Here is a 16,553-nt window from a genome sequence, read left to right on the forward strand (position 1 = left end):
GCTCATACTCCCCAGCCAATCACCAACCATCCGTGGACGGGCACTCCCCCAGTGCAACGCTATTTCCCGCTTACCCAGCAGTAGTGCCAGTTAGACCAGTTGACGGTAAGTACGTGGAATGTTGAGGGTATATCCCATCAGTGCCATTAGGGCATCGGGTGTGAGATCGCTACTGTTCATGGCTGAAATGTGGTCAAACACTGCCACCCAATAGGCATGTATAATTGGGCATGTCCAAGGTGTGCAACGTCCACTCCCTCCTCTGTGCATTTCATGCATCTATCAGACCTAATGTGATCAAAGGCTGTAATCGCAGCCGGTGACAAGTAATAAAGGTGTGGGAATTTAAAATGTAGGAGTTTGTGTTACTGGCTCACTCATATGCGCAGTGGTTGTGTACAACAATATGCCCGCATTTATTTGTAATCATCACTCCCAGTTCCATCTCCCATGTCCGTCGTACCCATTCAGTGGTGTACAGTCTCAGTGCAAAGCATGCTCGGGTTATTCCTGAGGTCATGCGGGCTCCTCCAACATCCGTAAAGGTTAATGTTAATGGGGGGGGGGGGGAGTCTACCGGGGGCAATGGGTATGTGGAGCTCATTGCTCTCAAGGTGTTATGTAGTTGTCTAAATATGAAACTGTCCATATACGACACGTCCCCGTCCCATGGGCCCTTGACCAAAGGTGTGACGTGTCGATTTGGAAACAAGTCTCCCATTGTGTGTATATTGTGCCGACGTAGCGTACGTTGCACTAATATCCCCCGAATAAGTGGGAGCCAAGGGTTGTTGTGTACCATATGGAGTTAGACTAGAGCCCCCCCCCCCAGTATGCGTAGCAGGTGCCACCATGCCCAGCATGTAGTGGATACCATCTGTATATACTCAGCATCAAGTGGTATGCCCTTAAGTAATATCTGAGAGTGTAGAATACCCTCCAGTAGAGCACGCTCCAGGTGTAAGTAAGGTATCCAGGCGTCCAAGTGGTACCAGCTGTATATGTAGTGGCACTGTGCTGCCAAGTCATAAAGGTGCAGGTCCAGGACCCCAAGTTCCCCATTCTCATAAGGAAGCCTGAGCGTTTCCCACCGAATCCAGGAGCAAGCCCATGCCTAGACCAGTCGTATCAGGGTTCGGCTGAGTGTGCAGCAGAAATGTTGAGACAAGGGTACAGGGATGTTGAAAAAAAGGTACAAAAAACAGGGCAGGACAACCATTTTTATAATTGCCACATGTCCCGCCATGGATATGGGGAGCAGGATCCAGCGATCCACTTTCACTTTAAGATCAGCTAGTGCCGGGCCATAGTTACGTTGTAAGATTGCTCTTTGCTTTTATGGATGTGTATTCCTAAGTATTTTGTGCCGTCTAAGGCCCACTTAAGGGAAAGCTCAACCGGGGGTGGATGAGTCGCTTCCAAGAGTGGGAACATTTCCGACTTAGCCCAGTTTATCCGGAGGTCTGAGAGCTCTCCAAATCGTGGGGGGAGATTGAGATGAGGATCACGGATAAATAACAAGATGTCATCTGCATATAGCGACAACAAAAGTGGCCCATGGGTAAGCTGCAATCTACGATGCAGATGACATTGCTGCATCGCCCGGACCAATGGGTCCATTGCCATGAAGAATAATAGGGGGGACAGTGGACACCCCTGGCGGTGCAGCGCAAAATCGGGAACACCTCCGACAGGGTGCTGTTCGGCCCAGTGGGTTGGTTATAGGAGCATAATAAGCCAAGTTTAACCAGAACAGCCATGAGGAAAGTCCACTCAAGAGAATCAAAGGCCTTTTAAGCGTTGCTTTGGTTGAACCTTTTTGCCACTCACAAGAATGCACACTGCCCGTTGTTCTGCAGTCTCCAGTATCTGATGCGGGGAGCGTTAGGGGATGCGTTTCATCTAGATTGAGGCTCATGGCGTCTTTATGCATTTCCTCCCATACCCTTGATTCCTCAGGCTCTGAGGAAGATTCACCAAGACCGGGCCCAAGTCATATTGTTTGCCCCAGATTGACCAAGAAGTGTGTGTGTGGTACACAGACCTCTTTCACCTCTCATTTGACCCTCCGCTCCGTCTCCCTCTCAGGCAGACCTCCTCTCACAGTCGCATGGGCAGGTTTTACACCCCCACCTCCAGAGCCTGCACCTTCATGCTTGGAGATTGAACGGGGCAACCTGAGTTCTTTCTCTCTCCCACCGAATGTGGTGGATTCTATCTTATCGGCCAGAAGACACTCTACCAAATCAATCTATTCCTGGTGCCAGGTTTGTTAAGTGATGTGGAGAGAGTTCTAATGATCCCTTGAAGGCTCATTTGTCTGATGTTCTTTGTTTTTCTCTTTCCTTGGCCCGGCAGGGTTGTGCTGTGGCGACTGCTACATGCTACTTGTCGGCTTTATCAGCCTTCCTTTGTTTGCCAGAACAACCATTGTTGTTTAAGTCTCCCATAGTCATGAGGGTCATTAAGGGCCTTAGTAATAGATTCCCTCCCACTCCTTTTATCATGCCTCAGTGGGATTTAAATGTAGTTCTTACTTTCCTGATGGGTTCTCCTTTTGAGCCTCTTCATAGTTGTCCACTGAGGCTTTTTACTTTCAAAACAGTTTTTCTGATTGCTATTACCACCACCAGGAGGGTAAGTGAGCTTCAGGCTCTTAGTTCTAAACCTCCCTTTACATCGATTTATGCAGAGAAGATGGTTCTCAGGACCAGGGCTGCTTTCCTGCCTAAGGTGGTTACTCCTTTCCATTTAGTGCAGTCAATAACCTTACCTACTTTCTATCCTCCCCCTTCGAAGCAGGAGGAGAGACTTCACCGCCTGGACCCTATGAGGGCGGATCGATTTTATCTGGACAGAACCAACGACTTGAGGCTTGATGACCAGCTCTATATTGGTTATGTGGGAAGAATGAAGGCAAATCTGTCATAAGCAAACACTTTTTAGGTGGATCATCTTGTGCATCAAGATCTGCTACGCCTTGGCCAAGAAGGAACCGCCTGAAGGTATTCTAGCTCATTCCATTAGAGCCAAGTCTTCTTCTTCTGCTTTGGCTAGAGGTGTCCCTGTTGTAGACATCTGCAAGGCAGCAACTTGGGCCTCCCTCCACACCTTTGCGAAGCATTACTGCCTGTATTCAGAGGTGAGGCGGGATGGCCATTTTGCATGTTCTGTTCTGCAGGATTTTTTGGTTTAAGTAGGCAGACACCGTCCTCCGGGAGCGGAACTGCTTGGAGATTCAATTAGAAAGGTGAGGAATCCACAGGCAGAGGTGTCCATCAGAAGAACAAGTTACTTACCTTCATTAACGCTTTTTCCGGTGGTACAGTATCTGCTTGTGGATTCCACACTGACCCACCCGCCTCCCTGTTGTCTCCCTTCCTATACTGATTTTTTTGTTTTGTTTTTTGAGTATAACATTTCTGGTATTTCATTGTCCTTTGAAATGATATGTATCTTGTTGTTAGGAAATATCTAGTATTTCCGGTCTCCTTTCTCCTTTGAATAACATACTATGTAAATTGGTGCATATATTGAATGCACCAAAGGCATGGAAAAAATGGGTGGAACTGATGTCAGCTCGCCAACGAGGTCGTCTTATGGCTCCGATGATGTCATACCGAGTCGCGAGTGGAGCCGTGCTATTATGACTTCATTGTTGACGTGGGAGAGCTATGAAAAAAGTTTCTGCGGAATGCTGGCACAAAGGTTATTCGAAAGGTGAGGAATCCACAGGCAGGTACTGTATCCACCAGAAAAAGTGTTACTGAAGGTAAGTAACTTGTTCATATATCATTGTAACTGTGAATTTTTTCAGACCTCAATGAGGGTGCAGTGCATCCTGTTCTATGTTTTACTGCATAAACAAATTAGTAAAGTAATAACAAACGTGCATTGTTTAACCTGCTAGTCAGTCTTTTTCCAGTATGTTTTCCTGAACTCTTGATAACAGTTTTATGGAGTATGGCCTATATTTTTGTGAGCAAGTTAGGCTAGAGTAGCAGAGGTAATGAAAAATGACCAAGATGATGAATCACAAACTCTTTGCTATCCCCTATTTTTTTTGTGGCTAATGACGGACTTATCTCACTACCAGAGTTTCTCATCAAGAAAAAAAATAGAAAGATAACAAAGCACAAAAACGGGCTTGGAGTATTTCAAATTTACAACCAGCCTGCTGTTTGATTGAATATTAGGCATATCACTTCACTTAAGTGGAGTGCTCAGGCACTTCATTGGGGTGCAACATTTTCCTTTTCTGTGGTTTGATTAGCACCTACATTTAGGTGGCCAATAATGCTTACTCACCAGAACTGCTTCTTCACGTGAATGGTGAACATAGCTAGGGGGTTGTGTTGGTAAAATGAAATAAGAGCCATTTCAGAGCTGGTGAAACATCCAGAGTTTGCTGGCATGTGTTTTCCTGTTTGAGTTCCATAAGGGCACTGACTCTCTAGTCTTGGGAGGATACATGGAGGATTATAGTATTGTTTGCAGCTACACCCATCATTCCTGCTTAGGTTCTTCCCCTGCAGCCACCAAATCACCTTCCTCTTAGGCAGCTCTTTTGACATTCTCCTCCTCTGGCCTTCCCTCATCTGACAGCGCCAGAGGTCGCGAGTTAGCCATGGCACCCGCAATCCCTGCCCACAGCAGTGGGGCATCATCTGCCCTCTGACCAGGACTTATCTCATCCTCTTTAGTGATGTGCCAGGGGTTGGGAAATCAGCATCTCATGAGACAAAATTCTGTCTTGTGAACTACTGTCAAGAGTATGTAGGTAATGCTTCTTAGTCCAGTGCAAGCTTGATGTCTGGAAAATGGGGCTCTGTTTGTTATGTTTCTGTATTTTAGCTGCTCTGCAATCTTTTGAGTTGGGAAGTTATGATCATCCATAAATGTAGTCCATGTTGCCTTCCAAACTCAGCACATGCCAATGTTATGTATTACATACTCTATACACATTTTGTTACAAACTACTTACAAAGTATACTTTCATGCTGCCCAGGAAAGAGCCATCTACAGGACTTTAAAACTGGGTGCATCATTGCACTTGAGTAAACTGTATTCTGTTAGTCATAAAATGCATTTAGACTTGGACTGTTAAATTTAGTAGGTTAACAATATGACACTACTTTATTTGGATTACACGAACAACCTCTTCCAATAGCTTGCCATTCTGTAGCTCCAGATGGGTTCTTCTGGTTTGGCTCTCTCTTGCTGTTAGAGACCCCTTGTGCGGACTGGACGACAGAGATCCACCCCACCACCTACACCATATATTCATCTACTCAGCTCACCTTCATCCACCTACCATCATTAACTCACGTACAAAGTCACTGTCAGCCACCTGTATAAATCAATCCCTTTCACATTTACCCATCAACTCATAATCACTTGCCCAATTACCCAGATTCAGCTACCCACTCACATTTACTCTTCCCTAACTCTCACACATACTCACACCATCAGGTCACAAGCAGATTCAATAATAAGTGAGTTTACATAACCATTGCTTAATTATACTACCTGCTAAGCCTTCCCCACTAGCTTGTGGTATTACATGTCAATAGCTGAGTGCACAATATTGTGGAACTTTTGTTTGGGTATTTCTAATGTAAGGAAAAGGAAGGAAGGATTAGAAAGAGGGGATTTGCCACTAAAGAGATGAACAAGTAACTTGTGTTAGCAAAAAATTATTTAGTGTTTTACTGAAGCAGGATTCCAAACCATTGTGAAGTAGAAGAGAAAAAAAATGTTTTATTTGCTGAACACCTGTAACTCTATTTCAATTATTAAAATGTGATCTATCTTTTTAGGTATCGTTTGTGTCTAGAATTCCAGTAGCTTTTCCCACTGGTGATGCTAACTCCCTCTGCAGAAGCATAGTGATGTATGCCTGCACGAAAAATGTGGACCTGGCGATCCAGCAAGGAAAACAAAAGCCTTCCAACCTTCCACGATCCACTTCTATGCTTATTTCATCAGGACACAGTAAATCGCCTAACAATGTAAAATTCAGTATCTTCACCCCTAATGTTTTGATGATTTCAAAGCATGCTGATGGGTCATTGAATCAATGGCTAGTCAGTTTTGCAGAAGAGTCCTCCTTTTCCACAGTTCTAAGTATTTGTCACAAATCCCGTTACTGTGGTCATCGCTTCCATCTCAATGACTTAGCCTGTCACTCTGTGCTGCCATTGCTCCTCACAACATCGCATCATAATGCTTTACGGACGCCAGATATTGATTACGTGAACAGCTATCCGAACTCTTCAACTCCTGTGGAATGGAACCTTCACAATAGAAGCACAGTAACGGAGGCATTTCAGGATCCAAATGCGGTGTTTAGTGAGTTGATTCTCTGGAGAGTTGAGCCAGTGGGTCCATTGTCCTACTCAGGTGGTGTTTCGGAGCTTGCACGAATAAATTCTCTTCACGTTTCAGCATTCTCCAATGTGGCCTGGCTACCTACACTAATTCCAAATGACTGTCTCGGTGAGCTAATGTTTGTGTTACATACTTTTGTAAAGCTTATCCAAAAGCCATCTGCTTGCCTGGTTTGTGTATTTTGTGAACATGTTGGGTAGACATTGTTTTTGATGGATACTTATAACTGCAGATTCCTCACCTCGTGAATACTCCCAGGCACCAAACTGTATACGGGAATTTTCTCAACAACTCCCTCATGCACCAGAATGTGGCTTCATGTGGCACCCCCTTGGGTCCATCCCACCTCAGAAGTCACATTGGGCCATATCACCCAACTATGCGTCGATGTTGGTTCTTTTCTTTCAGTGCCTTTCAGGGCAGATTCGAAGCTCGCTCCCTTGATTCTGTCACTTGACAAAAGCTTTTTCTAACAGGGTGCAAGATAGATATCTACACTCAACTGCAGGTATTACACCCTTGCCATAAACAAACGTCATTGACGAACCATAATGACGCCTGTCTCTGATGTGTGGGCTCCATGCGTGACTATAAATTATTTGATGACTATGTTCGGATGAATCTGAATGCCATTTGAGACTGTGAGGCCATACTCTGATTCTGAGTAGTGCAGAAAGTGTGTAAGGCCCAGCTCGATCTAAATCGAGCACTACAATGAGTCATCACTCTCGAGGAAGGTCTTTGTCTCTCTCTAAGTTATCAGGTAAGTTAAAGTCAAAGAAGAAACATAAGAAGTCTAAGCACAACTCCCCTTCTTCCTACCACTCTTGTCACTAGAAGTCACACAGATATCAGGGTACCTCACAGTCTCGTTCCCAGTCTCCTGCATCAGCTTGTCCTTTTTCTAACCTGAATTCCTGGAGGAATGGGCAATGCTGCAACAGGTCCAGGTCTCCTAAGAGGCCATTTTACATTTCTTTGGTAACCTTTCGGCTCCCTCTAGCACACCTCCTGGCCCCAAGAATTCGGGGAGGCTTACAGTCAAACTGCCGTTGTTGATCCATTGCAAACTGCAACTGTGCCTTTCGACCCCTTTCCTGTCCCTGCCCTTACTCCGGGGCCGACACATGCTTCGACTCCTCACGCAACTCTGATGCCTCCATTCGTTCTTAGTGCATCAACACTGGCACCAGCGCTATAGGAAGAACCTATTGCCCTAGCTGGCATAAACACACTGCAATCCCAGCCAAAGTTACGCTCTCCTCAACTTCGACTCCTGTCTCATTCAGACTCAGAAGGTATGTATTCTTTGACACAATGGTTCTCAGGCCTAGAACATAATGATAATGATGATGACGATGGTGCTGATGAGTCCCAGTTATAGGACAAGGAAAAGTTTTTTGGGGCTCTCAAAGATACCAGTGGTCTGTACACATGTCCTGTTCCTGGTCTTAACTCTCTACCTTGACCTTCCTCAGAAGAATCAGTATCTTTTGCCATGGTTATTAGAAGTCTTGCAGAAGTCCTCTATCTACAACTTCTCTAGGTGGAGGTCCAAACAGACGTTCCTACAGAGATTCCTCAGCCATGGCAAACTTCAGAGATGCTCCTCCCTTCTAACGAGACCCTCACAGACACCTTGATGGACACTCGAACAAAACAATGATCTTACCCCTGTCAACTGACAGATTGTGAGGTGACATAGACTGGCTCTGGGAGATCCATCTTTCCTCCTCCAGTCTCCCACACTAGACAGTCTTATAGTGCAAGCATCGACAAGCAGGTTGAATCCTAACTCGCTCCCAAACACACAATCCAAATGAATGGAGAATTTTGGGAAAATAATGTTCTCTTCTGCCAGCCTTGCCCTCAGATCCGCTATCTCCAGTTGCCTCCAGGAATGTGTCCCATGTCTTTTGGGACATGGTGGGTGAGTTATTGCCCTTAGTCCCTGATCACCTCCAGGACAATTTGGTAAATATAATACAAGATGGCGAAGATACTGAAAAGTATATCATCAGGTCAGGCCTGGACACTACTGACTGTTTGTGTAGGACAGTTGGTACTAGTGTGGTGATTCAACACCACACATGGATAGGATGCATGGGCTTCTAAAGTGATGTTCAAGCATCACTACTGGACATGCCATTTGATGGCATCCATCTCTTCAGAGCCAAAGCAGGCTCAGCCCTTTCAGCGCCCATGCAGTGTTTTCCCCAACAGTATCGACCTTTCTTCACCCTCTGAACTTCTTCAAAAAGGATACGTTCTAGATTTCACCCTGGCACAAGTTCTGTCTGCCCTGCATCCTGGTGACTGGAGAGTGATGTTGGACTTGCAGGATGCCTAGATTCACATCCCTACCCTGTAGTCCTAAAGGCTTTAGCTGCAGTTTCAGGTTGGCCACTTCCAGTCCTCTATGCTCCCCTTTGGCTTGACCAATACCCCTCATGTTTTCACAAAGAGGTGGTGGAGGTCATTGCCCATCTTTGGTGGGTGGGAATACCAGTCTTCCCATACATAGACGACTGGTTGGTGAAGATAGGCTCACCCTAATTACTCTAGCACCACCTCCAGATGACGGCCAATCTAGTAACACCCTTAGGATTCTCCATCAGTGTGCTGAAGTCAAACCTGATTCCTTAGCAGAGGCTCACTTTTATCTGAGCCATCCTGGATACAGTGCTGATCTGAGCCTTCCCTGTGCCTCAATGAGTCCAGGACATTTGAGCTATCACCCTGATGTTTCAACCTCTTTCCTGGGTCTCAGTGAGAGCAACTCTGAGACTTCTTGGCTTCATGCATCCTGCTAGTGGACCACGCCTGGTGGCACATGCAAACTCTGTAGTGGGATCAGATGTCTCTGTGGGCTCAGCAGCTGGGTAACCTGTCAAATTCCATCGAGGTGTCAAAGGAGACTGCAACAGACCAGCAGCGGTGCCAACTGGACTGCAGTTGGACCAGTAGCAAATCCCTATCCCTACCTAAACCAGAACTGTCATGAAGTATGCATCATTGTTGGGGAGTTTATCTGGGAAAAGCATAGAGTAGAGGGCTCTTGTTCTTTTGCAGCAACCAGTCTGTTGGAGTTGTGGACGATTTCCATGGCACTAAAAGCTCTTCTCCTGGTCATCAGGAGAAAATGGGTGCATATTTCAGGGACAACCCAACCACCATGTGGTACTGCAAAAAGTATGGCGAGGCGGGGTCTTGTGTCCTGTGCCAGAAGGCTCTTCACCTCTGGAACTGCCAGAACAAGGCAGACAAACTCCGTTGGCGTTGCTAGAAGATCAGGAATGGTGACTACACTCAGAGGTGGCACAGGGCGTCTTTCAGCAATGGAACCCTTGATAGATTTTTTCTCTATTGCTGAGAACGTGCAGTCTAAAAACATGCGTGTTGGAGTTCCCAAGGGAGTTGTACCTCTGAGATGCCTTTTGGCTGGAATAGACTCGTGTATGCTTTCCTGTCTCTACCTCTCCTGCCCAAAGTTCTGATGAATATGAGGAACGACTGGGCCCAAGTCATCCTAGTGGCTAAGGATTGGGCCAGGACAGTACAGTACCCTGAACTTCGGACCATGAAGATCTGTCCAGTGACTCGGCTGCCACTCCGGGAGAACCTCTTGCCACAGTAGTAGGGCAGGGTCTTACACTTTGCCATGGTCAACTTACACCCTCATGCTATGAGCTTGAGTGGCTCCAGTTAACTACCTTTAATCTTCCTTCCAAGTTAGTGAATGTAATTTAACCTTTTAAGTGCGGCCACCGGCCAGTGACCGACAGCCGCACTACCTCCCCAGTCTGAGTGTTGGCCATGGGCCAACACTGGGGAGGCACTTAAAGTCCCTCAGGGACAGATCAAACCCAAGGTCAATATGAACCCCCTCACAAGTGTTCCCATTGGCCTTGGCTTGATCTCTTCCTGTTGCGTGCTCTAGGCACAGCCAGACAAGTGGGGCAGTGTTTTTATCGGCACAAGTGGGGTTATGCTGGGTGGTAGGTATTTTGTGGATTCCTGCCGATTTTTCCATCACAAAAATGTAAGAAAAATGCACAATTTCAGGCAAGGTTTGAGGTTTGTATGGCATTGTGAGTAAAAAAAAAAAGAAAACTCATGGAAACCACACAAGGCACACCACCCTGGACTTCTCAAGTTGTCTAGTTTTCAAAAATGTGCAGCTTTGCTAGGTTTTCCTTGCTGCTGCCTGGGTTAAGATAAAAAAAATCCAAATGCTACACACTTTGCCAAAAACGGGCCAGCTTTGAGTGGAAAAATGGGCTATTGCCTGTCACAGGTACTAGGCCTACCCACTCAAGTGGGGTAGCATTTTATCAGAAAACTTAGTGGAATGCTGGGTGGAAGGACGTTTGTGCCTCCCAACAGATTATTGAACTTTCCATCACAGAAATATGAGGAAAATGTGTTTATTTTGTCAAAGTTTGAGGTTTGCTAGGGTTTCTGGTAAAACACCCTGGTGAGAGCCTCCTGGTTTCTCCTAGGGGTCTAATTTTAAAAAATATACAGGTTTTCTAGGTTTCCCAAGGAGCTGACTGAGCTAGCCCCAAAATCCACAGCTGCCCACTTTGCAAAAAAAAAGGTCAGTTTGAATGGAAAAATGTGATGTATCCATGTTGCGTTTTGGGCCGTTTCCTGTCGCGGGCAGTAGGCCTACCCACACAAGTGAGGTACCATCTTTATCTAAAGACAAATGGGAGCATAGAATAGTAGGATGTTTGTTATTACCAATTAGATTTGTCTGCATTTGTGCCTTCCAAATGTAAGAAGAGATTTTGAAAAATATCTTTTAAATCATATGCTTGTACGGGTACCCACAAACTCACAGATATACAAATAACCATTGCTTTTAAACTCCATATCTTGTGCCCATTGCAGAAATACATAGGTTACCTTGATACCTATTTTTTCTAACATATTTCACCATATAAATTGGTCTGTTCTCAATACACAATGAAAAACCATTGTATGATGCAGCTCTGTTGTTGGCTCTGGGTACCTTGGGTTCTTGGAGAACCTACAAACCCTATATTACCCCAGAACCAAATGGGTCTAGTGAATGTAATGGTACATTGCTGTTGTAAATTGGCTATTGTGACAAAAGTTAGATTAAAACATTGTCACAAATGCTGTTATTAACTTCTCATTTTCAGTATTTCTTTATTTCATTAGTTAGTTTCTCTGAGAAAACCTTGAGGGTTTAACACATATAACCTCTTGCTGAATTTGGAATTTTGTCTACTTTTCAGAAATATATAGCTTTCCTGAATCACCCATGGGTTTCACACTGGTATCTACCACAAACTGGAAAATTAGGAAAACTGGGCTTGCTCGTTGAAAAATGTCAAAACTGGGTTAATAAAAAGTAGGTTTTTGGTTCAGCTCTGCATGTTCATGAAAGCTGGGAAGATGGTGACTTTAGCACAACAAGAACCATTCATTTTTTGTCATTTTTATGAAAGAAAAAAAAGAACAGACACTTTACTCCAGAGCACTTTTTAACAATTTTTCTGCAACAGCTCGAAATGTTGCTATATTTTGGCTTAGTCCCTACTATCATACCTTTAGAATCCCCAGGATGTTGGGGAAAACAAAAGGAATCAACTTTGGCGTGGATACCTTACATGGACAAAAACGTATGGAGGCCTGAGCATGAATTACCCTGTAGCATAAAAAGGACTGAGGACTTGGGTGGAAAACACCCCGCAGTTAAGCAGCCAGGCACCCATCCCCAAAAACTATCTATGCTGTACTACTGGTGAAGTTTGTTGTTTGTTTTTTCTGCAGATCCAACCCTTACAAGACCTATTCAAAGCCCAGCAAGGCTATGCTGTGGCCACTTTTAAAGTTGACGTGTCAGATTTGCGAGCTTTTTTTTAAAATTTATTTTTTTTTTCTTTTCTTTTTACATTAGCCTGATCATTTATTTCTGTATAAATCACCTGTTTCGATGCACTTTCCAAAAGTGCTGAATGCACATTTTTTGACTAAAACTTTTGTGATGCCTCAGTGGGACCTGTATATGGTGCTAACATTATTATGTGTACTCCTTTTGAACTAATTTACAGCTGCCCTCTAAGGTTCTTAACACTGAAGACAGTGTTCCTCTTAGCAATCATGCCAGTTTGTTGTGTGTGTGAGTTGCAAGCATCATATGCTACCTTTTTCCCAGACAAATTAGTACAGAGGCCTAAGGCAGTGTTTCTCCCAAAGATCGGGATTTTCATATAGAATGGTCTATTACCCCGCCAGCATGCTTTGACCCACCTTATCCATCCAAGGAGGAAGAGAGACCCAGTTTGGACCCAAAGAGAGCCCCAAGCATTTACAGTGATTACATCAAGGACCATTGGGTAGACAATCAGCTCTGTGTGGGGTTCTCTGGGGAAAAAGAAGGGTAAAGCAAAGAGAAACAGACTATCCCTAGACAGTTTATGCTTTGCATCAAGATATGTTATGGATTGGCTAAGAAACAGCCTCTTGAAGATTGGTGGGCTTATTTTAAAAGAGCCAAGGCTGCTACCACTGCACTAGCACATGGTGTACTTGTCATGAACATCTGTTATGTGGGTGACAGTTCAAACGTTCACAAGGTACTACTGATAGCCAAGTCCAGCGGGACAGTCATTTTGCACGTTTGGTCCTGCAGGACGTTTTGATCTTAGCCAATCCACATACCCATCATCAGGCAAGGTAAAGCTTTGATATCTGCTCACAAGCTGAGGAATCTGCATTTAGAAGTATCCATCAAAAGTTCAAATTACTTACCTTCAGAAACACTCTTTGTGATGGATAACATCTTACCACCGATTCCTCACCCACACTCCCTACTCCCATCCTGTGGAATGGACTCTCTTCTACATCCCAAAAAGTTCCTATTAGAGACCTGTACACTGTCAAATCTGATTCACACAATGCTCCACTTCTGATGGCGATAATATGTGGCCCCGACATCTCTTCTGGGGTGGGATGGACCTGACGTGGAGCCTCACAACGCCACCTACCCTACCAGCACACCAGAGAACTGCTGAGAAAAATCTCCAGATCCAGTCTGGCACCTGGGTGTATTCATAAGGTGAAAAATCTATGGTTAGATAGAGTAGCCATCGCAAAAAGCATTACAAAGGTAAGTAACATGTTCTTTAATACCAGTTATATTTTAGTAGCCTAATTAGAAATACAGCATCAATTTTGTTTTACATTTGGGGATATAAAGAAATGCATACTTTAACTAGTGTTCTGTAGTTGTGAATTTAAGGATAAGTTACTTACCTGTAATCCTAGTTCTCTTCCAGGGATATCCTCATCAAAGTCATAAGCACTTAAATATTCCCGCTCATGCGCGGGGACCCCGGAAAATATATAAAATGTATGTGAAAACATATATATAGCTCTATATATATACATACATATTTGTTTTCCTTTTTTTAAAACAATCAATGCAGCCTATCATACACTTCAGGCTGAGCAATGCTGTAAAAAGTTTCTTTGCACACATACAAAAACAAAGCAGGACAACAAAGGACATTTTAACTGCTTTTAATGCACAGTAGAAACCATAACCCTGCAAAGAGGAAATCAGGCATTGTCAGCTCATAGGCTGCATTGTAATTCCAATAGTATAGAAAGCTGAAAAGCTAACCCAGAGAAACACAAGGAGACTGGCACCATGCCTTTAAGGCAGCCATGACCCCTAGCTTCCCATAATGCCTCAGGGGTGACAGTTAGGTCAGTTGTTCTTTGCGGAGACCCAGAGGTCAGAGCACAAAGAGATTACACTTTTTGGATCATTTGCCCAGGGAGGCGGGAGTGTTGCTTATGACTTTGATGAGGATACCCCTGGAAGAAAACTAGGATTACAGGTAAGTAACGTATCCTTTTCTTCCAGGGGATCCTCATCAATAGTCATAAGCACTTAAATCGAGTAGCAACCCCATCCCTTCTTCCTGCGGGCAAATGAGAATCATAAAACATTTGGAACACATCCAAGAATACCAATTCCAACAAACTTAGCATTGGAATACATTTTTCAAGGAGGCTTGGCCTACTTGAGTATCTGCTCGGGAGTCAGAATCGAGACAATAGTGTCTCGTGAACGTGTGTACCGATTTCCAAGTTGCTGGCTTGCAAATCTCGGCCATTGGTGCATTATGTAGAAAAGCTGTTGTAGCTGCTTTTCCCCTAGTGGAGTGAGCTTTTGGAGAAACCAGTAGGGGTGTGTTTGCCAATTGATACGGCAGCTTAATGCAGGACACTATCCATCTGGAAATGGAACGCTTGGAGGCTGGGGAACCTGTCCTGATGGCACCATAGTTTAGAAACCATTAATCAGACTTTCTGATGGACTTTGTTTTATCTAAATAGAATTTGAGAACCCTTTTAAGGTCTAGGAAATGAAGAGACCTTTCTGCTGGCGTAGCAGGATTGGGAAAGAAAGAGGGTAGAGAAATTGTTTGATTGACATGGAAGTCAGACACCACTTTCAGAAGGAAAGTGGGGTGAGTCCTCAAAACCACTCTGTTGTGGTGGAAAACAGTGTACGGCTCTTTGGAACAGTGCTTGGATTTAGCTTACTCTACGTGCTGACGTAATAGCCACTAAAAAGCGACTTTCCATGCATGGTGCTGCAGTGTGGCCTTATGGATGGGTTCAAAAGGAGGACCCATCAGTTTTCACAGAACCAGATTCAACTCCCAAGGAGGGGAAGGAGGTCGGACAGGGGGGAAAACTTTCTTCAAACCCTGAAGGAAATCCTTGACCACTTGGAGCTGAAAGAAAGAAGGTTGGTCAGGTGACTTTCTGTAGGCTGTAATACCCGCCAAGTGAACTTTTATGGCGGTATACTTTAAACCTGATTTGGCCCAATGTAGAAGGTAAGGCAAGATTACCTCCACTTGCCCACTAGTAGGGTGAAAACCATTATGTATACACCACAAGTAAAATCTCTTCCATTTAAAAGAGCAAGAGTTTCTTGCAGACGGTCTTTTTGACTCCCTCAAAATGTTCATACAGTCCTGAGGGACATTCAGGTGGCCGTATTGCAGGACCTCAGGAGCCATGCTGCTAAGTTCAGTGAGAGAAGGTTGGGATGAAGGATCTTCCCGTTAATTTTCGTCAGAATGTCCAGTCTGTTCGGAAGCTTCCTGTGTGGACACATTGAAAGCTGCAACAGCTCCGGATACCACCATTGACTTGGCCAATCCGGTGTTATTACGATCATTCTGATGCTGGAGCGAATGAGCTTGGTTACCACCTTCAGAATGAGAGGAAGGGGCGGAAAAGCGTACGCAAATGTTCCAGACCAGTCGATCAAAAGGCCATTCCCTCTCGATCCTCGTCGGTAAAATCTGACACGAAGGCATGGCATTTTTTGTTTCGTTTTTCTGCAAAGAGGTCGATGGATGGATGACCCCATTGATGAAAATTGTCCGCCACCACTTGTTCGTTTAGCACCCAGTCTTGCTGCTCTTCGACTTAGAGCGTCCGCCTGCAAGTTCTGTTCTCCTGGCAGATGGACTGCTGTGATCGAGAGATGTCTGGCCAGAAGCCTGTGCCAAATGCCCTGAGATTCCAGGGACAGTGGTTGAGAGTGAGTTCCAACCTGTTTGTTTAGGTAATTCATGGTGGTCGTGTTGTCCATTTGTATTAATATCAACTTGGACTGAATCAAAGGATGGAACTCTTTGAGAGCTAGATGAACTGCCCGCAGTTCAAACATGTTTATATGATAGGTTTGTTCTTTGCTCGACCACTTGCCCTGAGTCTGTAGACAACCCATGTATTCCCCCATCCTTGAAGTGAGGCATCCGTGATCAAGGATTGTGTTTGAAGAGGTTGATGGAAAGGGACTCCCACTAGGAGATTTTTCGGACGAATACACCAGAGAATAGACGTTCTCGCTGATTGGGAAAAAAGAATCTGATCCTCCCAACGTCCTGAGGATTGGTCCCATTTGTCATCCAAATCCTGCTGTAGAGGTCTCATTCTCAACCTAGAGTTGGGGACGAGAAAAATGCAAGATGCCATCGACTCTAGACGTGATGCCACTTGTCGAACTGATGGTTGATGCACTTGAAGGAGGAGATTGCACTTCCATTTGATTAACAGTCTCTCCTGCGAAGGAAACACTTTTCCTGTGCTGGAGT

General features: G+C 44.7%; 1 protein-coding gene across 2 annotated transcripts in view; it reads left to right on the forward strand.

The window, feature by feature from the left end:
- DMXL1 (Dmx like 1) overlaps positions 1-16,553 on the forward strand; it is a 1,781,042-nt gene that overhangs the window by 574,765 nt on the left and 1,189,724 nt on the right. For both annotated transcript variants that reach the window (XM_085632653.1, XM_085632652.1), the window contains exon 12: positions 5,820-6,498. In XM_085632653.1, the coding sequence (XP_085488779.1) occupies positions 5,820-6,498 (679 nt within the window). The remainder of the gene's footprint in view (positions 1-5,819; positions 6,499-16,553) is intronic.

Source organism: Triturus cristatus, chromosome 2_1, assembly GCF_964204655.1.
Source record: "Triturus cristatus chromosome 2_1, aTriCri1.1, whole genome shotgun sequence".
In the NCBI taxonomy this organism is placed as follows: Eukaryota; Metazoa; Chordata; class Amphibia; order Caudata; family Salamandridae; genus Triturus; species Triturus cristatus.